Source organism: Lethenteron reissneri, chromosome 18 (assembly GCF_015708825.2).
Source record: "Lethenteron reissneri isolate LAM-NWPU_2019-01 chromosome 18, ASM1570882v1, whole genome shotgun sequence".
NCBI classification, from domain to species: Eukaryota; Metazoa; Chordata; class Hyperoartia; order Petromyzontiformes; family Petromyzontidae; genus Lethenteron; species Lethenteron reissneri.
In genome coordinates, this window is record NC_083796.1 from 13,811,065 (window position 1) to 13,834,946 (window position 23,882).

A 23,882-nucleotide genomic window follows, 5' to 3' on the forward strand; every position below is an offset into this window, starting at 1 on the left:
GTGGTGGTGCTGTGTGGAGGTGCTGTGTGGAGGTGCTGTGTGGAGGTGCTGTGTGGTGGTGCTGTGTGTGGTGGTGCTGTGTGGTGGTGCTGTGTGTGGTGAGTGGTGCTGTGTGATGGTGCTGTGTGGTGGTGGTGCTGTGTGGAGGTGCTGTGTGTGGTGGTGGTGCTGTGTGGTGGTGGTGCTGTGTGTGGTGGTGCTGTGTGTGGTGGTGCTGTGTGTGGTGGTGGTGCTGTGTGGTGGTGCTGTGTGGTGGTGCTGTGTGGTGGTGGTGCTGTGTGGAGGTGCTGTGTGGAGGTGCTGTGTGGTGGTGCTGTGTGGTGGTGCTGTGTGGTGGTGCTGTGTGGTGGTGCTGTGTGGAGGTGCTGTGTGGAGGTGCTGTGTGTGGTGGTGCTGTGTGGAGGTGCTGTGTGGTGGTGCTGTGTGGTGGTGCTGTGTGGAGGTGCTGTGTGGTGGTGCTGTGTGGTGGTGCTGTGTGGTGGTGCTGTGTGGTGGTGCTGTGTGGTGGTGCTGTGTGGTGGTGCTGTGTGGAGGTGCTGTGTGGTGGAGGTGCTGTGTGGTGGTGCTGTGTGGAGGTGCTGTGTGTGGAGGTGCTGTGTGGTGGTGCTGTGTGGTGGTGCTGTGTGGAGGTGCTGTGTGGTGGTGCTGTGTGGTGGAGGTGCTGTGTGGAGGTGCTGTGTGGTGGTGCTGTGTGGAGGTGCTGTGTGTGGAGGTGCTGTGTGGTGGTGCTGTGTGGTGGTGCTGTGTGGAGGTGCTGTGTGGAGGTGCTGTGTGGTGGTGCTGTGTGGTGGTGCTGTGTGGAGGTGCTGTGTGGTGGTGCTGTGTGGAGGTGCTGTGTGGAGGTGCTGTGTGGTGGTGCTGTGTGGAGGTGCTGTGTGGAGGTGGCTGTGTGTGGAGGTGCTGTGTGGTGGAGGTGCTGTGTGGTGGTGGTGCTGTGTGGAGGTGCTGTGTGTGTGTGGTGGTGCTGTGTGGTGGTGCTGTGCGTGCGTGGCTCAAATTCCCACATTTGGGCAACGGCGCAGCAAGCAAAAAAAAACCCAAAAACGGTGATTCTGAATGTTGTTGTTGTTTGCAAAATGGGAACCGCATCTAAGTTCATGCATTCCGTGGATGTTTGCCTGCTCTTGTGTATAGGCTTCACCAAGCATACAGAATAACCACCTCATCAACGCCCGTCGTCGTTTTTTTTCTTTTTTCATTTTCCCTGCGACCGCCGGGGTTACATCCCGGACGTCGCCCAGAATCTTCATCTCGCGCTCCACGCGGCCCCCTCGACGGGATCCCGCCGCGCCTCGCCGTAGAGTAGTCCACCACCACCATCCACCACCATCACCACCACGTCATTTCGATTCCCCGTCTTATTTCACGTGTAAAATTCGCCTTCCCGTATCTGAGAATTGGAAACGCGTTTTTTTTCCACAATAAGCAGGCTGTTCCGCCACTTTAAAGCGATTATCTTGCTTTAAGTGGCAGGTTAAAGCTTTTAAACCGTACTCCCGTTCAACATATTTCCACCTACAACATCAAAGCATCGAACGACGTCGAGACAGAGTTCATCTTTTTGTGTGTTTTGGGGGAGGAGGGGGTCTCCACGCCAAGTGCCGTTTGCTCGCCGCGCGCTTCCCACGTCCCTCCAGTTCCTAGAGGGGATCTGCGCGCGAGGCCGTTTGCATCACCAAGCCTTTGTCTGTTTGTTTCTTCGTCGTCGTCGTCTTCTTCCTCTTTCTCCTTCTTCGTGTGTATATATAAAAACAACAACAACAACAGAGTGTGGTGGGGGTGTGGGGTTGGGGTTGGGGTGGGGGGGTGAGTCTTTGGTTTCGCACGTAGATATTTGGAGCTCGAAAAATAAACAATAACAATAAAGCTGTAGAGTGAAGTAGTAGCAGAGGAAACTGCTTTGTGCCAGACGATCCAAACAGTTGCAGAGGGGGGGGGGGGGGGGGGGGCGCGGGAAGAAAGAGGAGGCCGTCAGACTTTGGCTCGCAATCTTCGTCGTGTGCGGCGGGCCGAGGGTTAAGGCCCAGAGACCGCTCGGCAGAGAGAGAGAGAGGCGTGGGGGGCGGGGGGGCCCTGCGAGCTCTTCCACGCCGCCACTGACGAGTCGCCCCTCGCACACCTCCTCCTCCTCCGCCCGCGCCCTCGTGCGCGTCTCCCGCTCACAACTCCACGCGGCCTCCTCTGTTTTCCCACCAGCACCACCACCAGCACCACCATCAGCAGCAGCAGCAGCGGCGGCGGCGGCGGCGGCACCTCCACCGCTCACCCAGGCCGACCCCGGCAACCCGCTCCCCCTCCCTGGCTCCAAACCAGCGACGACCGCCGTTGTGTAAAACTCCTCCGGCACCGGCCTCCGTGCCACAGCGCCGCCAACGGAGACCCGGCGGCGTTGCTCTGTCTTCTCCCTCCGCCTCCCCCCCCATCTCCCCCAACTCAGGCTTTGGTGCAGGTGCCGTGGACCGAGCCGGCGCCCGAGGAGGCTCCCGAATTGGCGCCGGGACCCCCCTCGTCCGACCACTTGTCGAGGCTGCGGCGGCGTGCGTTCATGAAGAAGTTGCTCACCGTGCTGAGCTCCAGGCCCAGCTGCTGCGCGATGGTGATCTGCATCTCCTTGGACGGACGCTTATTCTCCTTGAAGATGGCGAACAGAGTCCGGCGCTGCACGTCCGTGAACACCAGGCGCTGCTTCTTTGGTTGGCTGCCCTTGTCGCGTCCCTGCTCCTGCTCCTTCCGCTTGCACGCTGCGGACAGAGGGAGGGAGGCCGGGCGTCAGGGCGGCGACGGTGGACCGCGGCTCGCGCACGTGCCCACGCACGTACCCACGCACGTGCCCACGCACGTGCCCACGCACGTGCCCACGCACGTGCCCACGCACGTACCCACGCACGTACCCACGCACGTACCCACGCACGTACCCACGCACGCGCAGGAGATGCACCTGCACCCTCGCTTACTCGCTCGCGAGTACACACGTGCTCACACTCACATGTAATAGTTTAGCTCGTTCTCACGCTCGTTTTCACACTCACTCTCTATCACACACACTCACTCACTATCACATTCACTCATTATCTATCACACACACTCACTCTCACTCACTCTCCATCACACTCACTCACTAGCTCATGTGGGACAGGAAGGCATGCGCGTTTCTCGCTGCTCATTAGCGAAAATTCACCAAATCTGCCACGGTGAGTGCAGCAGCTTGACAGGACTCGACTCAAAGTCAAGAAGGGCGTGAGTTTGAATCCCCATTAGCGTCGCACTCGGCCTATCATCCCTCCAATATTGGGAGAAAAAAGTTAAACTCTGTAGGAGGTTTAACAATAAGCGTCCTCTGAATATCCTCCTCCGCGGCATATGAACGTGGAATTTCCACCACTGCCTTAAGAAGATCACAAACAGGGATGAGCTCTATCCCACGTTCATTGAGCTGACGTTAACGAGTGTGGGATTCAAGATTAAGTTCATTTAGATTTTTTACACGGATGATGGTTCCGTGAAGCCAGTTTTTGCCCGGCTATTTTACACGGCAGATCCGTGGCGCTGCATGAGCAACAACAACAACAGCAACAACAACAACAGCAACAACAACAACAACAACACCAATGTCAATATCGCAGAGCAAGGCGTACAGGGCCCTTACGGAATGTCACAACCCTCACTGGGGTAGAAGACGCGAGCATGCAAAGTGGACTTGTAGAGCGTCAACATGACATCACACATCAGCAACATTGCACACGGAGACAGCGGGCGTCGTGGTGTCATGGAGAGACAGAGAGACAGAGACGCCAGCAAGCCGTAGGCGGAAGAGGAGGAGAGGAAGACGATGCTGAGACGGGACTTGGACAGGGAGAGGGAGCCGACAGCACGGATCGCTGGGCTGGTCAGGGAGCTGCAGGCGAAGGGGACAGCGGGGGGGGGGGGTGGAGGACGATCGACGAAAGGTTTCGATGACCTCAAGAGGGCGACCCTGAGCCTTGCTGACCCCACGTGACCTACTGGACATCTGTGAGAAAGAGAGCTTTGCAGCTATTCGTGTTTCTCCTGCAGTGTCAATAAATGTGCTGATTCCGAGATACGGCGTGGCCTGCCAGGGGTGGGAGGGGGGCACCAGGAGGCCCCAGCGGCCCGCTGGGGCCTCACAACGAAGGACACTGCGGGCCCAGGAGATGAGTTGTTGACACTCGCCGCTTAGTAAGAAATATAAATAGAGAGAGGAGAGGGGGCTATCTGCTGGGAGGTGGTTCTTAGTATCTGGTGGCGTGCGTTCTCTCTCCTCTGGTGTGGGGGTCACGTCTCACCCTCACTCCACACCCCTCACTCCTCACGCTTCGCTTTGAAACACAGAGGGGGTTGGGGTTGGGGGGAAAGCATCTGACGATGGGGAGAACACGGTGCACGGTGAACATGTCTGCCTGCAAGTCATACAACATAGTTAGACACACAGAGTGAGACACACAGAGTTAGACACGCAGAGTTAGACACACAGAGTGAGACACACAGAGTTAGACACACAGAGTTAGACACACAGAGTGAGACACACAGAGTTAGACACGCAGAGTGAGACACACAGAGTTAGACACCCAGAGTTAGACACACAGAGTTAGACACGCAGAGTTAGACACGCAGAGTTAGACACACAGAGTTAGACACACAGAGTTAGACACGCAGAGTTAAATACACAGAGTTAGACACGAAGAGGTAGACACACAGAGGTAGACACACAGAGTGAGACACACAGAGTTAGACACGAAGAGGTAGACACACAGAGTTAGACACACAGAGTTAGAACGCAGAGTTAGACACGCAGAGTTAGACACACAGAGTGGGACACACAGAGTTAGACACGCAGAGTTAGACACACAGAGTGAGACACACAGAGTTAGACACACAGAGTTAGACACACAGAGGTAGATACACAGAGTTAGACACGCAGAGTGAGACACGCAAAGTTAGACACACAGAGTTAGGCACACAGAGTTAGACACACAGAGTTAGACACACAGAGTGAGACACGCAGAGAGTTAGACATGCAGAGTTAGACACACAGAGTTAGACACGCAGAGTTAGACACACAGAGTTAGCCACACATAGGTAGACACAGAGGTAGACACACAGAGTTAGACACACAGAGTTAGACACGCAGAGTTAGACACACAGAGTTAGACACACAGAGTGAGACACACAGAGTTAGACACACAGAGTTAGACACACATAGGTAGACACACAGAGGTAGACACACAGAGTTAGACACGCAGAGTTAGACACGAAGAGGTAGACACAAAGAGTTAGAGACACAGAGTTAGACACGCAGAGTTAGAACGCAGAGGTAGACACACAGAGTGAGACACACAGAGTGAGACACACAGAGTTAGACACACAGAGTTAGACACACAGAGTGAGACACACAGAGTTAGACACACAGAGTTAGACACACATAGGTAGACACACAGAGGTAGACACACAGAGTTAGACACGCAGAGTTAGACACGAAGAGGTAGACACAAAGAGTTAGAGACACAGAGTTAGACACGCAGAGTTAGAACGCAGAGGTAGACACACAGAGTGAGACACACAGAGTGAGACACACAGAGTTAGACACGCAGAGTGAGACACACAGAGTTAGACACCCAGAGTTAGACACACAGAGTTAGACACGCAGAGTTAGACACGCAGAGTTAGACACACAGAGTTAGACACACAGAGTTAGACACGCAGAGTTAAATACACAGAGTTAGACACGAAGAGGTAGACACACAGAGGTAGACACACAGAGTGAGACACACAGAGTTAGACACACAGAGTTAGACACACAGAGGTAGATACACAGAGTTAGACACGCAGAGTGAGACACGCAAAGTTAGACACACAGAGTTAGGCACACAGAGTTAGACACACAGAGTTAGACACACAGAGTGAGACACGCAGAGTTAGACATGCAGAGTTAGACACACAGAGTTAGACACGCAGAGTTAGACACACAGAGTTAGACACACATAGGTAGACACAGAGGTAGACACACAGAGTTAGACACACAGAGTTAAACACGCAGAGTTAGACACACAGAGTTAGACACACAGAGTGAGACACACAGAGTTAGACACACAGAGTTAGACACACATAGGTAGACACACAGAGGTAGACACACAGAGTTAGACACGCAGAGTTAGACACGAAGAGGTAGACACAAAGAGTTAGACACACAGAGTTAGACACGCAGAGTTAGAACGCAGAGGTAGACACACAGAGTTAGACACACAGAGTTAGAACGCAGAGTTAGACACGCAGAGTGGGACACACAGAGTTAGACACGCAGAGTTAGACACACAGAGTTAGACACACATAGGTAGACACACAGAGGTAGACACACAGAGTTAGACACACAGAGTTAGATACGCAGAGTTAGACACGCAGAGGTAGACACAAAGAGTTAGACACACAGAGTTAGACACGCAGAGTTAGAACGCAGAGGTAGAGACACAGAGTTAGACACACAGAGTTAGAACGCAAAGTTAGACACGCAGAGTGGGACACACAGAGTTAGACACGCAGAGTTAGACACACAGAGTTAGACACACATAGGTAGACACACAGAGGTAGACACACAGAGTTAGACACACAGAGTTAGAACGCAGAGTTAGACACGCAGAGTTAGACACACATAGTTAGACACGCAGAGGTAGATACACAGAGTTAGACACAGAGTTATACACACATAGTTAGACAGAGTTAAACACGCAGAGTTAGACACGCAGAGGCAGACGACACACAGAGGTGGACACACAGCGGTGGACACACAGAGGTGGACACACAGAGGTGGACATGCGGGAGGAGAGCAGCCAAGAGAGTGGTTTGCAAGCCCAGAAAGTCAGAGGCAGTGGAAGCGAAACGGTGACATTGTGTGCGAAAGTTTGCAGCTGTCGGATGACAAGCCCGTGGGTGAATCTACGTCCCCCTGGTCTGTAGACCTTACTTTGTGCGCTGATGACTGGCGATGGATACTGGGCCATTCCAGCAGTGCTCTCTATAAAGTCTAACGCACACACACGCACAGGGACAAACACACGCGCACACATCCCACGTTTTAGCCTCGCACACCGAGCGCCGGGTGACGGCGGCATGACACAACAGCGACGTCATCGCGACGACACCGCGCGGCCCGGGACACGGCTCCGTCTCCCCACTGCCAAAGCTTCGCGCACACCGCATCAAAGAGAACATTTCAAGGCCGAGCAAACCTAGGGGTTGAACGACCCACGCGCGCGCTCCTCTCGTCGGTGTCATTCGAAGCACGTTTCAGGTTTGGGCAAAGTTTTCGTGCCGCCACCGAATGTCGGGTCCACGTCTCGCAGTTGGGGGGGGGGGGGGTGCCGCTTGCGCGCCGATGAGGACGTCGGTCACGCGGCCGCTCGTCCGTCGTTCCGTTCGCGGGTCCTGTTGTCCAAAAGGGTCACAGCCAGGGACGGGCGGTCAGGGGAGGCAGGGGAGGCAGGGGAGGCAGAGCCTCACCTGTTATACTCCAATGAAAATAGCTATTACGAAAAGTAAAAAAAAATCAAGTAAAATAAATATTAAGATTTTCCCACTGATCTGTGTTATAAATGTCATTTCTGTACGATTCCGATAATTTTTATAGTGAAAATCGCCAAATTTGCGGAGCTCTGCTGCAAATACAGGGAGAGACGAGAGGTGAGGCAGCGACGAGCTCAGCCTCCCCTCTGATTGCGCAACCCCTCAGTAACTGGATGGAGCGCGGGCAATAAGCGCGTGCCTGTTACTATCTCAGTATGTCACCAATGTAATGTTTGTAGACCCCTTCATTTCATGTCCTCGCCTTCCATACTACAGGTAACTTATTTCACGTACTGTATGTGTATAAAGATATTTAGGCTCGCTGGTCTCGTCGTGAAACTGCAATGAAAAAGCAGCAGGGGAGGCAGCTATGACATCTGCCTCACTGAGGGGGACGTGTCTAACACACACCCCTCAGTGTGTGAATCTGGCTCTGACACTAGCCATTGCCTCCCCAGCCATTGACCTCACCGCACGTCACTGGTCACAACCCCCCCACCCACGCACCCACCCACCACTCTCTCGGCATGCCCAGTAGCCAAGAGAGAGGGAGATGGGCCAGTGGACTCTGTACTCCAGCACGCGCCCGTGTGTGTTGAACTTCTTTCGCACCGCACGTAGCCAACCGTGCTAGTCGGAGGTGCGGCCACGCGCGTGGTCGGCTTTGCCTCCTGCCTCCACCGCCGTCATCAGCCACTGCCACTCCACTGCTGGATGAACGCCTCCTCGAGCCAACTGCCGCCTCGCGCTCCCTTGCGAAGTTAACAACCCGGCTGGCACCTGCACACAGGGTAGCCACCGTCTCCACACGCCAGGTGGTGGCTGGGATCGCGAGACCCTGAGCGACTGCATGGGGAGGGAGGACTTCATCCAGCAGTGGATTGGTTACAGCTGGCGCTGAAGTTGAAAATGCAAAAGCATCTCAAGCATCGCCTCTAGCGAGTCGAGCTCGTCAACGGACCAATGAGGCACGGCGGCCACGAGAGGGCATGCGAGAGGACTCGGTGCGGGAACTTCTTGTGAGCGTGCGGCTGTTGACGGAGCTTGCGGGACCACCAACTTACAATTTCACCGTCTGGCGGTAAAGGCGAGATAGCCGCGCCAGGAGCAACAGAGGGTATCGTCATCGTCTTCATCATCGCTGTGACTTCTCCTTCGTTTGTTTGGTTCGGGGCATTGCGACGTGAGACGTTGCATGTGGTCTGTTCTGGATGAGCCACAGTTGCACACCACTGTTGCAATTGCAGAAATACAACATGAAAAACATCTCTATTGTAATTGCGAACAATTACAAGATATTTTATTAATAAGTTGTATTTCTTTGGCTTGTAAACTATGAAACCCTCCTCGATGGCAGGGCCAAAGTGCCATGCGGATCGTCGACGGGCCAGTTGCTGGTTCCATTTCGTTCACGGGAACCCCGGGGCGAGGGTCCAGGAGGAGGGAATCTCGAGGCGACCTGCGGTGCGGGGGGGGGGGGGGGCGTGACTCTGGGGCGTCCACGGCGGACGTTAAAGATCCCCGTGCAGTCACCGGCAAGAGCCGTAGGGGCCATTGCATGCCCGGTGTCACGGCCCCAATGTTTTTGTTGTTGTACCAAAGTTTGAAACTCCCCCCACCAACCTCTCCTCCACCCCCCCCAAAAAAAAAACCTCTCCGCAAATTACTCATCGTACGTATGTTGAACTTCTTTCGCACCGTACGTAGCTAACCGCGCTAATCGGAGATGGGGGGCGATGACAAACCACACACACACAAAACAACGTCCAGCGAACACTTAGCAGTGCCCTCCCGAAGGAAAGCCACGGAACTCACAGAGCGAGTCTCTTGCCGGGTAAACCATCGGAATGCCAAAAACGAAACATCGCCGCTCTCTCTATCCGAGAGTCTTACGAGTCGAGACCAGTACCGTCCAACATCGAACCGTACAGTACAACTACACCAGCAGCAGCACCAGCAGCACCAGCAGCAGCAGCAGCACCAGCAGCACCAGCAGCAGCAGCGTAACGCAGCGGGGCCGTGTTCAACTGAGCTTAAGTCGAGAGCGCTAATCTATGCAATGGGGTTGTTGTTGTTGTTGCTGCTGCTGCTGTTTTGTGTGTTTGCAGTCATCGTCGACCGTGCCGAGGCCATCAGCACTCAGCACAGCCGAGAGCCCAGTTTAATCCCGGGTGGGAGCACGGGGATTTAAATGCGGGATTTCAGCCGTGATGGCTCAGTGCTCCGACATTGACACCACGGGAGACCTCCCAAACCCACCCCCCCCCCGTCTCAGCCACTCAGCAACCCTCAAAGCCCCCTCCAAATTGAAAGCCAAAGCCCTGGGATTGCATGCATGGGTGATGCGGCTCCTGGGGCTCCCCGACGTTCCGAGCGTCCGCGTCGAATCATCGATCGGCAAAGCAATCGTCAGGGCTCGTGACCTGGGAGGGCTCGTGACCACATGGGAGGGCTCGTGACCTGGGAGGGCTCGTGACCACCTGGGAGGGCTCGTGACCACCTGGGAGGGCTCGTGACCACCTGGGAGGGCTCGTGACCACCTGGGAGGGCTCGTGACCTGGGAGGGCTCGTGACCACCTGGGAGGGCTCGTGACCACCTGGGAGGGCTCGTGACCACCTGAGAGGGCTCGTGACCACCTGGGAGGGCTCGTGACCACCTGGGAGGGCTCGTGACCACCTGGGAGGGCTCGTGACCACCTGGGAGGGCTCGTGACCTGGGAGGGCTCGTGACCTGGGAGGGCTCGTGACCTGGGAGGGCTCGTGACCACCTGGGAGGGCTCGTGACCTGGGAGGGCTCGTGACCACCTGGGAGGGCTCGTGACCACCTGGGAGGGCTCGTGACATGGGAGGGCTCGTGACCACCTGGGAGGGCTCGTGACCTGGGAGGGCTCGTGACCACCTGGGAGGGCTCGTGACCACCTGGGAGGGCTCGTGACCACCTGGGAGGGCTCGTGACCACCTGGGAGGGCTCGTGACCTGGGAGGGCTCGTGACCTGGGAGGGCTCGTGACCACCTGGGAGGGCTCGTGACCACCTGGGAGGGCTCGTGACCACCTGGGAGGGCTCGTGACCTGGGAGGGCTCGTGACCTGGGAGGGCTCGTGACCACCTGGGAGGGCTCGTGACCTGGGAGGGCTCGTGACCACCTGGGAGGGCTCGTGACCACCTGGGAGGGCTCGTGACCACCTGGGAGGGCTCGTGACCACCTGGGAGGGCTCGTGACCTGGGAGGGCTCGTGACCACCTGGGAGGGCTCGTGACCTGGGAGGGCTCGTGACCACCTGGGAGGGCTCGTGACCACCTGGGAGGGCTCGTGACCACCTGGGAGGGCTCGTGACCTGGGAGGGCTCGTGACCTGGGAGGGCTCGTGACCACCTGGGAGGGCTCGTGACCTGGGAGGGCTCGTGACCACCTGGGAGGGCTCGTGACCACCTGGGAGGGCTCGTGACCACCTGGGAGGGCTCGTGACCACCTGGGAGGGCCCTGCAACCTGCTGCGGCTCCGGGCCAACTGCAGGCGGCGGCTCTTGGAGGACCGCAGCGCAGCTCCTGGAATTCGATACCAACAAAATAAAATGGCTCTTCTTGTTGCTTTTGCTTGCCGACCCCTGACCACGGAAGTCCAGATTACCATGGGATTTCAATTTACCATGGGAGTCCAGTTTACCATGGGAGTCCAGTGAACGAGGTACGATACTGTACATTGGGACGCTGCCGGGATGTACTGTACGAATATAGTTTATACAGTACGGTACTATAAATTGCTCTGTTTTGCTAAATTATCACCATTCTGTAAAACTCTTGGGTAGGCGAGGCCATTTTCGACTTACGATATTTTCGACTTACGATGGAGTCGTCGTAACGCATCTCCATCGTAAGTCGGGGACTACCTGTATCATGTTATTACGCATTGTACTGTAAACTGATTGGCCTACTCCAGCGACAGCAGCGGCCTTCTTCACGGTCAGTCTCACCACCAGTGTCAGACCAGAGAACGACGCCAAAAGGCGAACAGCGCAACCCCTTTGCACGCATCGGAGCGTTTATAGCTCGGGTCGATTCTGGAAAAAGTACGTCCCAGAACGACAACCGCCGCCGTTCGCCACCTTTTGCGGCCACGTGTGAAAAGTGTCGGAGGCTCGCCGGAGAGGTCAGCGCACGCGCGCTGGGCTACGAGACGCACCGCCACCGACCGGCGCCCGATTTTTTTTCAATTTGCACGTTTCAAAGAGATGGCACGTGCGCATTGTGGGGGCGTGTAAAGAATAGGCGGGGGGGGGGTCCAATGTGGATATTGTCTACAAATCGAGGGGGTTGGCACCAGACCATAAGCGTTGATGTCAGGTGGAGCAACAAGATTTGACTTTGCGCTATTTGCGGAAGCCAAACGTTACCGCCCTAATTAGATTAAAATAAAACGTGGGACGTGAATGAAAGCGATTTCTTGAAGAAAAAAAACAAATTAAAATGTAAACCGTGTTTACATTTTTTTGTTCTTTGTCACTACTGTTGGTGGTTGTCAAGGGGGCCCCAATTCGTAGCTTCGGCCACGGGGGGGGGGGAGGGGGGGACAAAGCACCCCCTGCATGCCCCCCACGCTCGCTACGCTGCTGACCGTCACTAATGCTCACCCCTGCAGAGTCTCCCTCGGGGGAACCACGTGTGTGTGGTGTGCGTGTGTGGTGTGTGTGTGTGGTGTGTGTGGGGTGTGTGTGTGGTGTGTGTGTGTGTGGTGTGTGCGTGTGGTGTGTGCGTGTGGTGTGTGGTGTGTGTGGTGTGTGTGGTGTGTGTGGTGTGTGTGGTGTGTGTGTGTGGTGTGGGTGGTGTGTGGTGTGTGTGGTGTGTGTGTGGTGTGTGTGTGTGTGGTGTGTGTGTGGTGTGTGTGGTGTGTGTGGTGTGTGTGGTGTGTGGTGTGTGTGTGTGGTGTGTGTGTGTGGTGTGTGTGTGTGGTGTGTGTGGTGTGTGTGTGTGTGTGTGTGTGTGTGGTGTGTGTGTGTGGTGTGTGGTGTGTGTGTGTGGTGTGTGTGGGGTGTGTGTGTGGTGTGTGTGTGGTGTGTGTGGTGTGTGTGGTGTGTGTGTGGTGTGTGTGTGTGGTGTGTGTGTGCTGCGTGTGTGTAGTGGGGGCTCCGCGCGCGTGCTCTCTGCGGCGCGCGCTCTGCGCTGTAGTGACGGACATCGGGCAGCAGAGGGGACACGCGGCGCGTGGAACCAGCGCCATCCTCATCCTCCTCGCTCTGCGCACCCACTCCCCCCCCATACATATGGATTTGCCGCAGTGACCGTATCTCTCTCTCCGGTGTCTCTCCAATGTCCCCCCCCCCCACCCGCCCGCCGCCTCCCCGAGCCAGACGAGAGAAATCAGAAAGCGAGACGATGCGACCACGATTTTTCTGATACAATGGTGCGAGTTCGCAGTGCCTCGCTCCACACCCTCCTCCTCCGCTACCTTTCTAATCCACCCTCCTCATCCACCCTCCTCATCCACCCTCCTCATCCTCCCTCCTCTTTGTCCCGTTCTCGGTGAGAGGCGCTCGCCAATTGATAGAACCTTCATGAGAAATGAGCTGCGCCTTCCCGTCCAATTTCAATTGATCACTCCTGGTTTGCGATAACGGAAGAGATGTGGACGAGAGATAAGAGATTGGGGCGAGATGGGGGCGAGATGAGGGAGAAATGTAGACGCGCGACAGAGCCGTGTGGTGAGATGGCAGAAGGGGTTATAGGCGAGAGTGAGTGAGATAGCGAGATTAGAGAAATGGAACACAATTCGGGATGGAAATAGATGCCGACAAGATAAGAGACGAGACGGATTAACAATTGTCTTTATATATTAATTAGCTGCTTGTGTTTATGAGGTATTTGAATTCGAGCTGTATATATGTGTACTTGATCTAGCCCGACGTTTTTGTGTATAAACCCTTTTGGGTTATTTAGGTGCCGACGCTTTTGCCAGAGGGGGGGCACTGCGGATAAAAAAACCAACCCACACCCACCCACCCCCACCCACCCATCCACATCCACCGACACCCACCGACACCCACACCCACCCACACCCACCCACACCCACCCACACCTCCTCATCCCCCCTCGTGGCGCTGCTCCCCACCGCTCCTCCAGACGCGGCCACCGCGGGCAGGCGGGACTTGCGTCACCACCACAGCGACACTCGTTCGCGAGGCGGTGGAGGCGATTCCACTCCCCCCCCCGCCCCCCCCTGCTTCTGAGTGCACACGGAGACTGAGGATGGGAGCCCCCCCCCCCCCCCCCACACTCACTCACCACTCCTCGCCTCACACACCCCCCACCCTCCCCTCCAGAACGTGTCCGTGTAACAGCCCACGCGGTGCGTGTCGCGAGGGCTCTTACACAATCAGAGGATGTATTTATACTGGGGGAAATCCGATGAGTTGAAAAGCTCTTTTCTTCTTTAACAGATGGCCACTAGACGGAGCGGGCGAGCAAGGTGTCCATATTCTTTGGGTCTTTCGGTAAATTCACGTAGATAGGTAAAACAAAAATACTAAAGTAAACAAAAAACTACGAGGTTTCGATCGCAACACAAGCGATCATCATCAGGAGGAAAAGGGGGGAACCTATCTAAGTGACTTTACCGAAAGACCCAAAGAATATGAATTCCTGCAGTCATGAAAGCTTTAAGTCAAGATTCAAGGTGTCCAGACTTGGAGCTGAACGGGGCCAGGGAGCTGAACGGGGCCAGGGAGCTGAACGGCTGGGGAAGTGGGAAACTCAGGAGTTGGAATTCCAGAATGGTGCGGTGGTGGTCAGCTCGCTCGCCACTGAGCCGGTTTGCACTTTCGCGATGGTTCGATTCCCGCTACAGGCGCCTCGTAATTGATTACGAGGTAGCTGGCGATCAGTGTAACGGTGAGTTCCCGCCGACATACTGTATCTATTAACCCGGACACATGCGTCTGATTACCTGCCCCATTAGTGACGTGCCCTCCTCTAGCTTAACCAAGTAGAGTCAAACAACCCAATCGTGACATCTGCGAGGGCGGACCACGGCGTGCCGGTCATGCGAATTATGCACCCAGATTCACTCCAAAGTCTCAATTCTCTGGCCAACCCTCGCGGGCTCTCGCAGCGCCATGCACGACAACACCAGGCAAGGCACTGGCGGTCACCCCCACACCCAACGCACTGACCAGATCCTCGGCCCTGCTTGGCGTCCGAGATCCAGGGGAGATGGCGAGACGCACTCAGGACGATTGTGGCGTGCGACGTTTCTCGCCTGCTTATCATACGGGGGGAGGGGACACACCAATCAGTGAACGAAGCCGGGTCCGCACCTGAGCGAGCAGTTGCGCGCCACGTTGGTTTTTGCGTGCAACTGGAATTGTTTCAAAGCGCGCGCGTGTTGGCGCTCACGCAAGCAGAGGCACGACTCGTCCCACGGTGACGGCGCTGCGAGAGAATTGGTCGGCTCAATTGGTCGGCTCAATTGTCGGCTCACGCGTGGACCCGGCGTCAGATAACACAACCGGCGACGTGGTTCACATTTGAGTTGACGTCCCGTCCCCGGGTTGAGCCCCGCTGCATTCGTGCACCGCTTGCAGCCATTTGGTCAAACCACTGCTGGGTGACTGGGACCTCCGCACGCCACGGATGGGGGTTTGTTTTGGCCATACTTCACCACGCTGGTCAGTGCGGGTCGGTGAAGTGGAGGGGGGGGAGGGGGTTCCCGGGACCGGTTCAGATATCACTCGCCACTGATGTCATCCGTGGCCGGCAATCGAACTCGGGTCCGAAGCACGGCGCGCTAACCACTGCGCCACCCCTCCACACTAAGAAAAAAGTGTTCACCTATCACTGCCAACATTCGATGGACTGTGGTGCAGTAACGCATCGTTGAGTGGCAAATGGTCGAGGAGGTATATGAACATTTCTATTATTTACTCTGAACATTTAACAACCAATTACATAATTACGTATACTTACACAACGTGTCGATACGAACACACACAACTCCAGTACTGTCCAGGTGAGGCTTATAAATAGACACACAACTACAGCAATAACCTGGCCCTAAATTCAATAAATCACATTCCGTCTTTCCGTTCCGCATTTTCCACGCAGACCCAAAGCGCGTTTGCATTTTGTCGGCGTAACGGCGCTGCGGAGTTTACGTGAACCAGCAGCCCGGTTTTGCCCCATTCTGGAGCTCATCGGCAGAGTCGGGCGCGGCCAACACCAACTCCCGCGTGGCCTGCGAGATGCTGCTGCTCTGCATGGACACGCCACGGGTCGCCAGTGCAGGGGACGAAACGCACCGGGCGACCCGAGTTCGATTCCCGCTTCAGGCCCCCCAACACCTCAGCCTCAACTGGTGAGATGCATAATCAACACCAGCACTGGGAAGACAAAGGTGGCCGGGCGTGTTTGCTTGACACCCCACCCCCTCCCTCGTGTGCCGCGGTGCCGGCCTTCACGGGTGCTGCTCGCTAACAGCACTTGCCCCAACAGTCTGTTGGAGGCTATACGAGGGATATTTGTCTTTGTGATGTAACGTGTTTGTCATTCCTCGAGATATGAAGGGGCGGCGAGGCAGTAGATTGGCAAAACAAAAATGGATGCGCAGTGCAGTACATGCACACGATTAAAGAAATAGTCCGTTGGCGGAAGAGTCGAACGTCTGGCGGTAAAATGATCGCAAAACTCCTCCGCCGTAGATTGATACTCGGCTCACTCACTCTCACACCTGTGCATCGAACAGTGTAGCAGCCGGCGTTCGCGACCACTCGCAAGATTCATCACTGATTCTTTTGGAGGAGGGGAGGGGGGCGGCCAAATCGCGTAAGCAAAAATGTGTGTCGTAAGTTCTGCGCCACCCGGCACAGCCAATTAATAAAAAAGCTGCCGCGCGATTAGCGGCACCGCGGGTGTCGCTGTCGCGGGTGGCGATGTCACGACACTGAACACGTCTTGGTCTCACGTGGCAGCTTTACTCATTGGCCGCGTCGGGTGGAGGAGGGTTTACGACACCACACACACACACACATCTTGCTTACGCGGCGATCTGGCCCCCAGCAATCAACGACGACGATGATGATGACGAATCACACCTCAGAGGGAGTCTCTTCGTTCGGTGATTGTATCCCTCCCCCTCCCACCCCACCCCACCCGGGACGCCGTGAATGGAACCCCACGGATGCCACAGAAAGTCGCTACGCTGCGGGGCGAAGCGCCTCGCCACCGCGGTGCCTACGGGCGCCCACGTGGGGTTCGAGACGCCCTCCGTAAAACCAAACAAACACAGCGGCCCTATCTCGCGCCCTCCCCGCCATAAACACAGAGGCCCCTGTGCGCGTGAACCCACACACGCGCACACACCAGCCAGAGCCGGCTACTGCCCACACAGATAAAGACTCCCTCCACCCAACCACCCTCGTGTAGACTTTATAGACTGTTGGTTGGGGAAAGTGATGATGTTTACACATCGCACCGGTTGCCTATAATGGTTTAAGGCCGAGCCGACTTCAGGGAGGTTTAACCATCCGCTTTTTTTTAAACCATAGGTTTAACCAACTTTCTGCTCGTGCAGCCGTGGTGGTGCAGGGTTCGAACTCGGGTTTGCCTGGTTCGTAGTGCAGCCGGAGCGCGTCAACCCACTGCGCCACCGCTACGCCTGCTAGATTTATCTAGGGCCTGTTTCGCGTCCTGTTTAATTCCAGGACATGGGGCACCCACACGAGTGCCTGCATCTCGTGCCACTCGCGCCGGGTTCGTGGGTCAACAACCCACTTGCTGTGCTGACACCTGCCGGCCAAATCGCGCGTTCCCTTGCAAGCGGGTGGCCTCGCGCTCGTGGTAATCTCCGCGTGATCCACCCACCCCACCCCCTCCTGCCCCCGGGCCCGCATTGCGCACCGCGGCTGGTGACGTACGACGCGAAAGAAGTTCCACACGTGGACGCGCACGGCTGCAGCTGCGGAGCAGGGGTCAGCAGCCAGCGGCGCGCTCTCAATCCGCAGTTCCTGAATTATATTCGTGGCCAATCGGCGCCTTGAGCAACGCGCAGTGTGGAGGACCGGGCGTGGTGAAGTATGGTTAAACAAGAGGCCGCGGTTGGCTCGGCGTTGGGAGGCCCTCATCCAGCAGTGGATGGAGACCTGCCAGACGTTTCGAGAGCGGCTCCTCCCGACTTAAAAACGAAGCCGTGGCGGCGGTGATCCTGAGCAAGCGGTGGAATGTCCTCGTTCATATGACGGGGGGGGGGGGGCAGTCCATCCACACTGCGTGGATTGTATTCTATGTTCTAACAAATAGGTTTGCCGGCTGGCTGGCTGGCTGGACGTCACCGTTCGCAGGGACGGTGACGTCCAGACGGACTAGCTGCTCCTTGTAAAAACAGACCAAGGTGCGTGTGTGTATAGGTGCGTGTGTTTATAGGTGCGTGTGTGTGTAGGTGGGTGTGTGTGTAGGTGCGTGTGTGTGTAGGTGCGTGTGTGTAGGTGCGTGTGTGTGTAGGTGCGTGTGTGTGTAGGTGCGTGCGTGTGTAGGTGCGTGTGTGTGTAGGTGCGGGTGTGTATAGGTGCGTGTGTGTATAGGTGCGGCAGGGGGAGAGGGGCGGGGCGTGAGTGTCGGCAGCACAGACTGCACGGTGCATGGGCGAGCGAGCGAGACAAAGATCACCCACATAGCCTCGGGCAGACCGATGGGGAAAGTGCGGTTAGCGAGCAGCACCGATGCAAGCCGGCACGGCACACGAGGGGGTGGGTGCCTCCCGAGTCACCGATGTCTACGCACGGCACCGGATACTCATTTGAGGCTGAGTCGACCTAGGGGAGGGGCCCAGGACCGGTTCAGATAATCGCCACGGGTGTCGGTGGCCACGCGAGCGAGGGATCGAACTTGGGTCGCCGGGTTCAGTAGCGCACCGCGCTAAACCGCTACCCCCCCCCATCAACATCCCCGCTGCCCCCTGCACACGACAGCAGCAGCAGCAGCCGAGTGGCTGGCGCCCTATCTCGAATCTTTACGACGCAGCGAGAGAGCGCGCAGAGACCGCAGGGCAATCAGCGCGCGCTGATACCAATTACGCCACTGAGCCGCCGCCGCCGCTGCTGCTGGAATGCAAGGCGCGAAGTCCACGTAGGAGGTGGTGGTGTGGGTGGTGGTGTGGGTGGTGGTGGTGGTGTGGGTGGTGGTGTGGGTGGGGACGGGGGGGAAGGAGAGAGGGGGGGGGGCGCAAGGAGCCGCGCGCCTTTGTGTGCGCCAAGCCCGTAAAGCAGACATCGCGCGTGTCTCTGTGTTTTTTGCGATTTGCATTCAGGGGGAGCGGTGGCGTAGTGGTCTGGTCGGTGCACGGCTGCCGAAATCAAGGTTCCCCCGCTCTCGGCGGAACATCGGTGGCGAGCGATATCCGAGCCGGTACCAGAGGTCGAATCAGCCTGAAACAGAGTCCCTTACAGCGGCACTCGGGAGACAAAGGCGGCCGGGCGTGTTGCTGGTCACACAAAACCCACCACCTCGTGCACCCGTGCCCGGCCTTCACTGGTGCTCGCTAACAGCACTTGCCACGACAACGGTTCACCCGTAGGCTACACGGGCGGTCTTTGCATCCAACGCTACGGTAGTCACACACACACACACGCGCGCGTTGTGCGCTGTGCGCTACGTCCACGTGGCTGATTCCACAAGCTCCTGTACCCTTACACATGCGGCGAGTGCGACTCGTGTGGGGTTCGCGATGGGTGGCCACGTGCCAGGGTTCGAGTGTTTGCTATGCGCAACGTTTAGGAAGCGGTGCATCGACAATCAACAATTATACGCGTTTGTGATAACTGTGCTGGCAGTGGCAGTGACGGATAAGCCCTGAAAAGATAAAAAAAAAACCCCAGACGTTTCGGCTACTGGACCTTGCAATCTAAAGGTCGTAGAGATCTCTAATGTCGGCGGTAAAATCCTCAAGCACCGTCACGCGTGCAGCAGCGACGCCGCGAACGCGCAGTGACTCGCCCCCCCCACCCCCTCCTCCTCCAACTACCACCACGCCAGCGATTTCATTGTCGCGGTGGGAGGATGGCGAGTCGATAATCGATTATAATTATCTCGTTGTTGAACCCGTCTCGTTCGTTATCGGGTTCGTGTTGTTGTTGTTGCAAGACGCGTGACCGCCTTTGACTGCACCAGGGCCCAGCACTCACGTAGGGCCGAGTCCTCCTTTGCGGAAACCCAGGACCGCTTCAAATATGTTAATGGTCGTGAGCGGGAATGGAACTCGGATCGCCGTGTTCGTACGCTAACTACTTCGCCACCGCTCTCACCAGTGTGTGCACCACACACAGCGAATATTCACAGTGAATATTCGCTGTGTGTGAGTCTCACTGTGTGTGAGTCTCACTGTGTCACTGTGAATATTCACTGTGTGCGAGTCTCGCAGTGTGTATGGTACAGTGAATATGCACTGTGTGTGAGTCTCACTGTGTGTGTGGTACATGTGAATATGCACTGTGTGTGAGTTTCACTGTGTGTGTGGTACAGTGAATTTTCACTGTCTGTGGTACAGACCCGCATAAACAGCTTCCGTTTCGCATCACCCAATAATCATTAGCCATTGGTGTAGAAAATATAAATCATTAATGGACGCGAGACACAGTCTGCTTATCCATTTCGTAATCCAGCATCAAGTCGTAATCCGGTATAACGTCGCTCACCCCCCCACCTCTCCACCCCGTGCTCGCCAGCAATTCTATTGTTACGATTCTATTGTTACGATTCTATTGTTACGATTCTATTGTGACGAAACTATTGTGACGATTCTATTGTGACGAAACCATTGTGACGATTCATCAGTGCCCGTCCTCGCCCCCCTCCCATCACCACCACCACCACCACGCTCCCGTCTTTCCGCGTTTACCAATTTCATCCTCCCCCATTCAAATTAACACGTTCCACGCTGCACGCGCCCGATGGTTGTTACACGCGACGCGCTAAGAAATGAACGCTCTCTGCGTTAAATATTCACATCGAGATTTATTTCTCAATGTGCGCGTGCGTGCGTGTGTACACGTGGGGAACGCCGCGTTTTCGCGCATGCGCTGCGAACCCGGCGACCTGAGTTCGATTCCTGCTCACGGCCAACGCGGGTGACGATTATCTGAACGGGTTCCGATCCTGCACGCTTCCCCTAGGTCGATACAGCCGCAAATGCGAGTAGCTGTTGTAGTGTGTAAACATCACTACTGGGGAGACAAAGGCGGCTGGGGCGTGTAGGCCTTAAAAGGTGCTCGCTAAGAGCACTTGACCCAACAGTCTGTCAAGCCTACACGGGGGGGGGGGGGCTTTTTTGTTCTTGTCTTTGTATCTCAATTGGCGCCGTATTGACTTGGGCAATGAATGTGTGGCTTGCATAGGGAAGAGCATTGCTGACACGAACGGAGTCAGGGTATGGACACGATGCGCCTTTGCTTCCGTGCCGTGTGCTGCGTGAACACTGCACACAGAGTCGCTTAGACGCGTCGATCTATCGTTCTGTGCCAAAGCCGTCGGTCGATCTGTGTGTGAACAAACCGCAGGACATACTGGGGATTAATATAATAAGGCAAATCAACGTTTTTACACAATCCGTCTGGACGCCACGTTGCTGTAATGGGAGGCTGTGTGGCGATTGGCACGGTTGGCTACGTACGGCGCGACAGAAGTTCGACGGACAGACGCACACGCGGAGTGAGCGACGTTTCGGGTTGATGCGCTTTCGTTGATTGCCAAAAGCGCTCTCGCAGTGAGACGAACGAATCCATGCGGACATCTCAAAGCGCCATGTGCCGCTCCCCCGTGTGTGTGTGTGTGTCTTCACGAAACGGGCTTGCGTCAAATGTGTGAACCAAATGTATTCGGAACAAGGAAAACAAGCCTTGCAAAAGAAATCAATGTCGGCAATTGTAAGTTTAAAACAATAAACAAAAAATATTATTTTTTTGCAAAACGCCGTCGTTGGTGACCGGTCCGAGACCGTCACCTCGGCACGGCTTCGACCGCGGTTTTAATCGCGGGTGGCCGAGCACTTGCCCCTACAGTCTGCGCAGGCTACAGACAGGCAAGGGGGGAGGGGGTCTTTGTCAATACAAATGTAACCTCCCTCCACCAACTCACCCACCTCCCCACCTCCCCACCTAACCACCTCCCCACCCACCCATACCCACCCACACCCACCTCGCCACCCACCCACCCAATACCCACCTCCCCACCCACCATACCCACTTCTCCACCCACCTCCCACCTCCCCACCCACCTCCCTACCCCCCACCTCCCCACCCACCTCCCCACGTCTATAACCGCGAATGTGCCACTGCTGTCTCGTATTCGGGGTAATGACTCTGGAAGGGCTCCCACCTGCTCCAGCGAGAGGACACTGCTGGCTTGATTGATTTGCTGATTAATTGACTGATTGATATGTACGCACTGCGCGCACCCTTTGTGAAGGGAGCGAGGCGTTTGACACGGTAATGAGGACGCGACAAGGCGGCGTTTATGTGAATGCACCACACACACTACACTACACACCACACACACACTACACACGCACCACACACACACACTCACCACACACTACACACGCACCACACACCACACCCGCACTCATTTGAGTCTCGAGTCGACCTAGGGGAAGCACAGAACCGGCCCAGATAATCGGTACCGTTCCGATTTGTCCTTTGCGATATTGAGTCAAACCGTGCCTTCTTAAATCGAGGCAAGCGATGAGGTGGTTCGATAGGGGGTTTCGTGGCGCGATAGCTGCTGGCGCACTGCGCTCTATGAACCCGGCTGAGTCATGTTGCCCGTATCGAGGCGCATCGAGCAAGTGGCGGGCAACATCTCAGCCGGTCCTGAGCCTGGGTCATAACCGCCGGCCCGCAGTGAAGGAACGGCGTGTGGCGTGTGTGGGTTGGCAAATGGCTGTAGCATTATCATGGCAATTATGCATTGTTTGTAGAACCACGACGGTCTACACGGGGCGCGAGCTTGTTGTTGTGCCAGGCGAAGGACGCATCTCAAAGGATTGAAGTCGCGGTTTATGTAATTTCACTTTAGATGTCAAATACACGCAACGTGCCCGCCTACAATGCCCCCCACAATGCGCTCACCCACCAACTCGTCTCGCCAACAGTCGCCCTCTAACTCCGCGCCTCCCCCGTGTGTGTGTGTCTCTGCAAGTTGATGTCACGTCCCATGTCGTGCAAATAACCCCTCCCCCAACCCCCCTCCCCCTAAGTTGCAAACATCCGCCGCGGATTTGCTTTTATCTCTTCGGCAACAACAACAACAACCCCACGTCAACTCCGACTAATTGCGACGCGGCCGAATTGACCGCAACAAAAGTTGACCCCCGTCGAGAAGGGGCCCTTTGGCGCTTCGTTGTTGCGGATGAGTCCGTGGTGGCCTCTCCGCTCCGTTCATGCGCCCGGATTTCCATCCAAATGCCTCGCCCTATGCGACGCTATCCACCACCTTCCCCGTCGCGAAGCGTAGCACCGGTCCGATTTACTTATATAATTTGATGATGTCGCCTGGGCTAATGTCCGTGTAGGCGTATCGCGTCAATAATCATCATCAACGCCAACACACAATGTCTTGTCTCGTCAGCTGACGCTGCTGCTGCTCCTCCTCCTCCTCCTCCCGGTAAAATGGCCGCTACCCAGAGAGAAAAATGGCGGCGAAGGTTGTCGATCGACAGCGCGAAAGGGGGCTCGGAGTCGAGCCCGAGACATCTTCTCTCCTTCCGCGTGGGGAGGTCATCGGGCGAGAGTCCGAGTGCCAATTTGCCTGGCGAGGTTGACGCAGCTGTTTGTTGTCTTCCGTTGTGGATCCACTCACGCGCCACGTGCCGGTCGGATTGTCGCCCCGATTGAGAAATCCACTTCGTGCGGTCCGCGGATCGCATTCATCAGCGCGGCGACCGAAACAGCGACGCTCGTTTGTAATTCAACTAAAATAAACAGTTGTTTTTCCCTAACAGGTAAGGCTCACTGAGATGTGTATAGCTGTTTTTCAGAAGCGAACTGATTATGACAATTTATAGGTCAACGAAGTGGCTTATCACATGGGAATTTATAGCAGCTAAATACTCTAAACGCGTTTTTTTCTAAACGTGGAGGGAAAAACCGGAGAAAAATCCACGTGACCACGGGGAGACAGACACGCAAACTCCAAATATACAGCAGGCATCGTCAGGGCCGGGATCGAACCCACGACCTCCTGTATACCAGGCGAGGTAGTTAACATCTCGCCACCGTAATTATCCCCGCGCCCCGCCCCCCATTGCGTTAACGAACAATTACATGAAAATAT

General features: G+C 56.0%; 1 protein-coding gene across 4 annotated transcripts in view; it reads right to left on the reverse strand.

Annotated features, from left to right (window-relative positions):
* Positions 1-637: 637 nt before the first annotated feature.
* ONECUT1 (one cut homeobox 1) overlaps positions 638-23,882 on the reverse strand; it is a 58,386-nt gene continuing 35,141 nt past the window's right edge. For 2 of the 4 annotated variants that reach the window (XM_061553879.1, XM_061553878.1), the window contains exons 2-3: positions 6,977-7,036; positions 638-2,741 (exon numbers count right to left, since the gene is read on the reverse strand). In XM_061553879.1, coding sequence (XP_061409863.1) covers positions 2,434-2,741; positions 6,977-7,036 — 368 coding nt within the window. In that variant the 3' untranslated portion in view covers positions 638-2,433. The remainder of the gene's footprint in view (positions 2,742-6,976; positions 7,037-23,882) is intronic. The other 2 variants (XM_061553881.1, XM_061553880.1) reach the window with 1 other exon arrangement.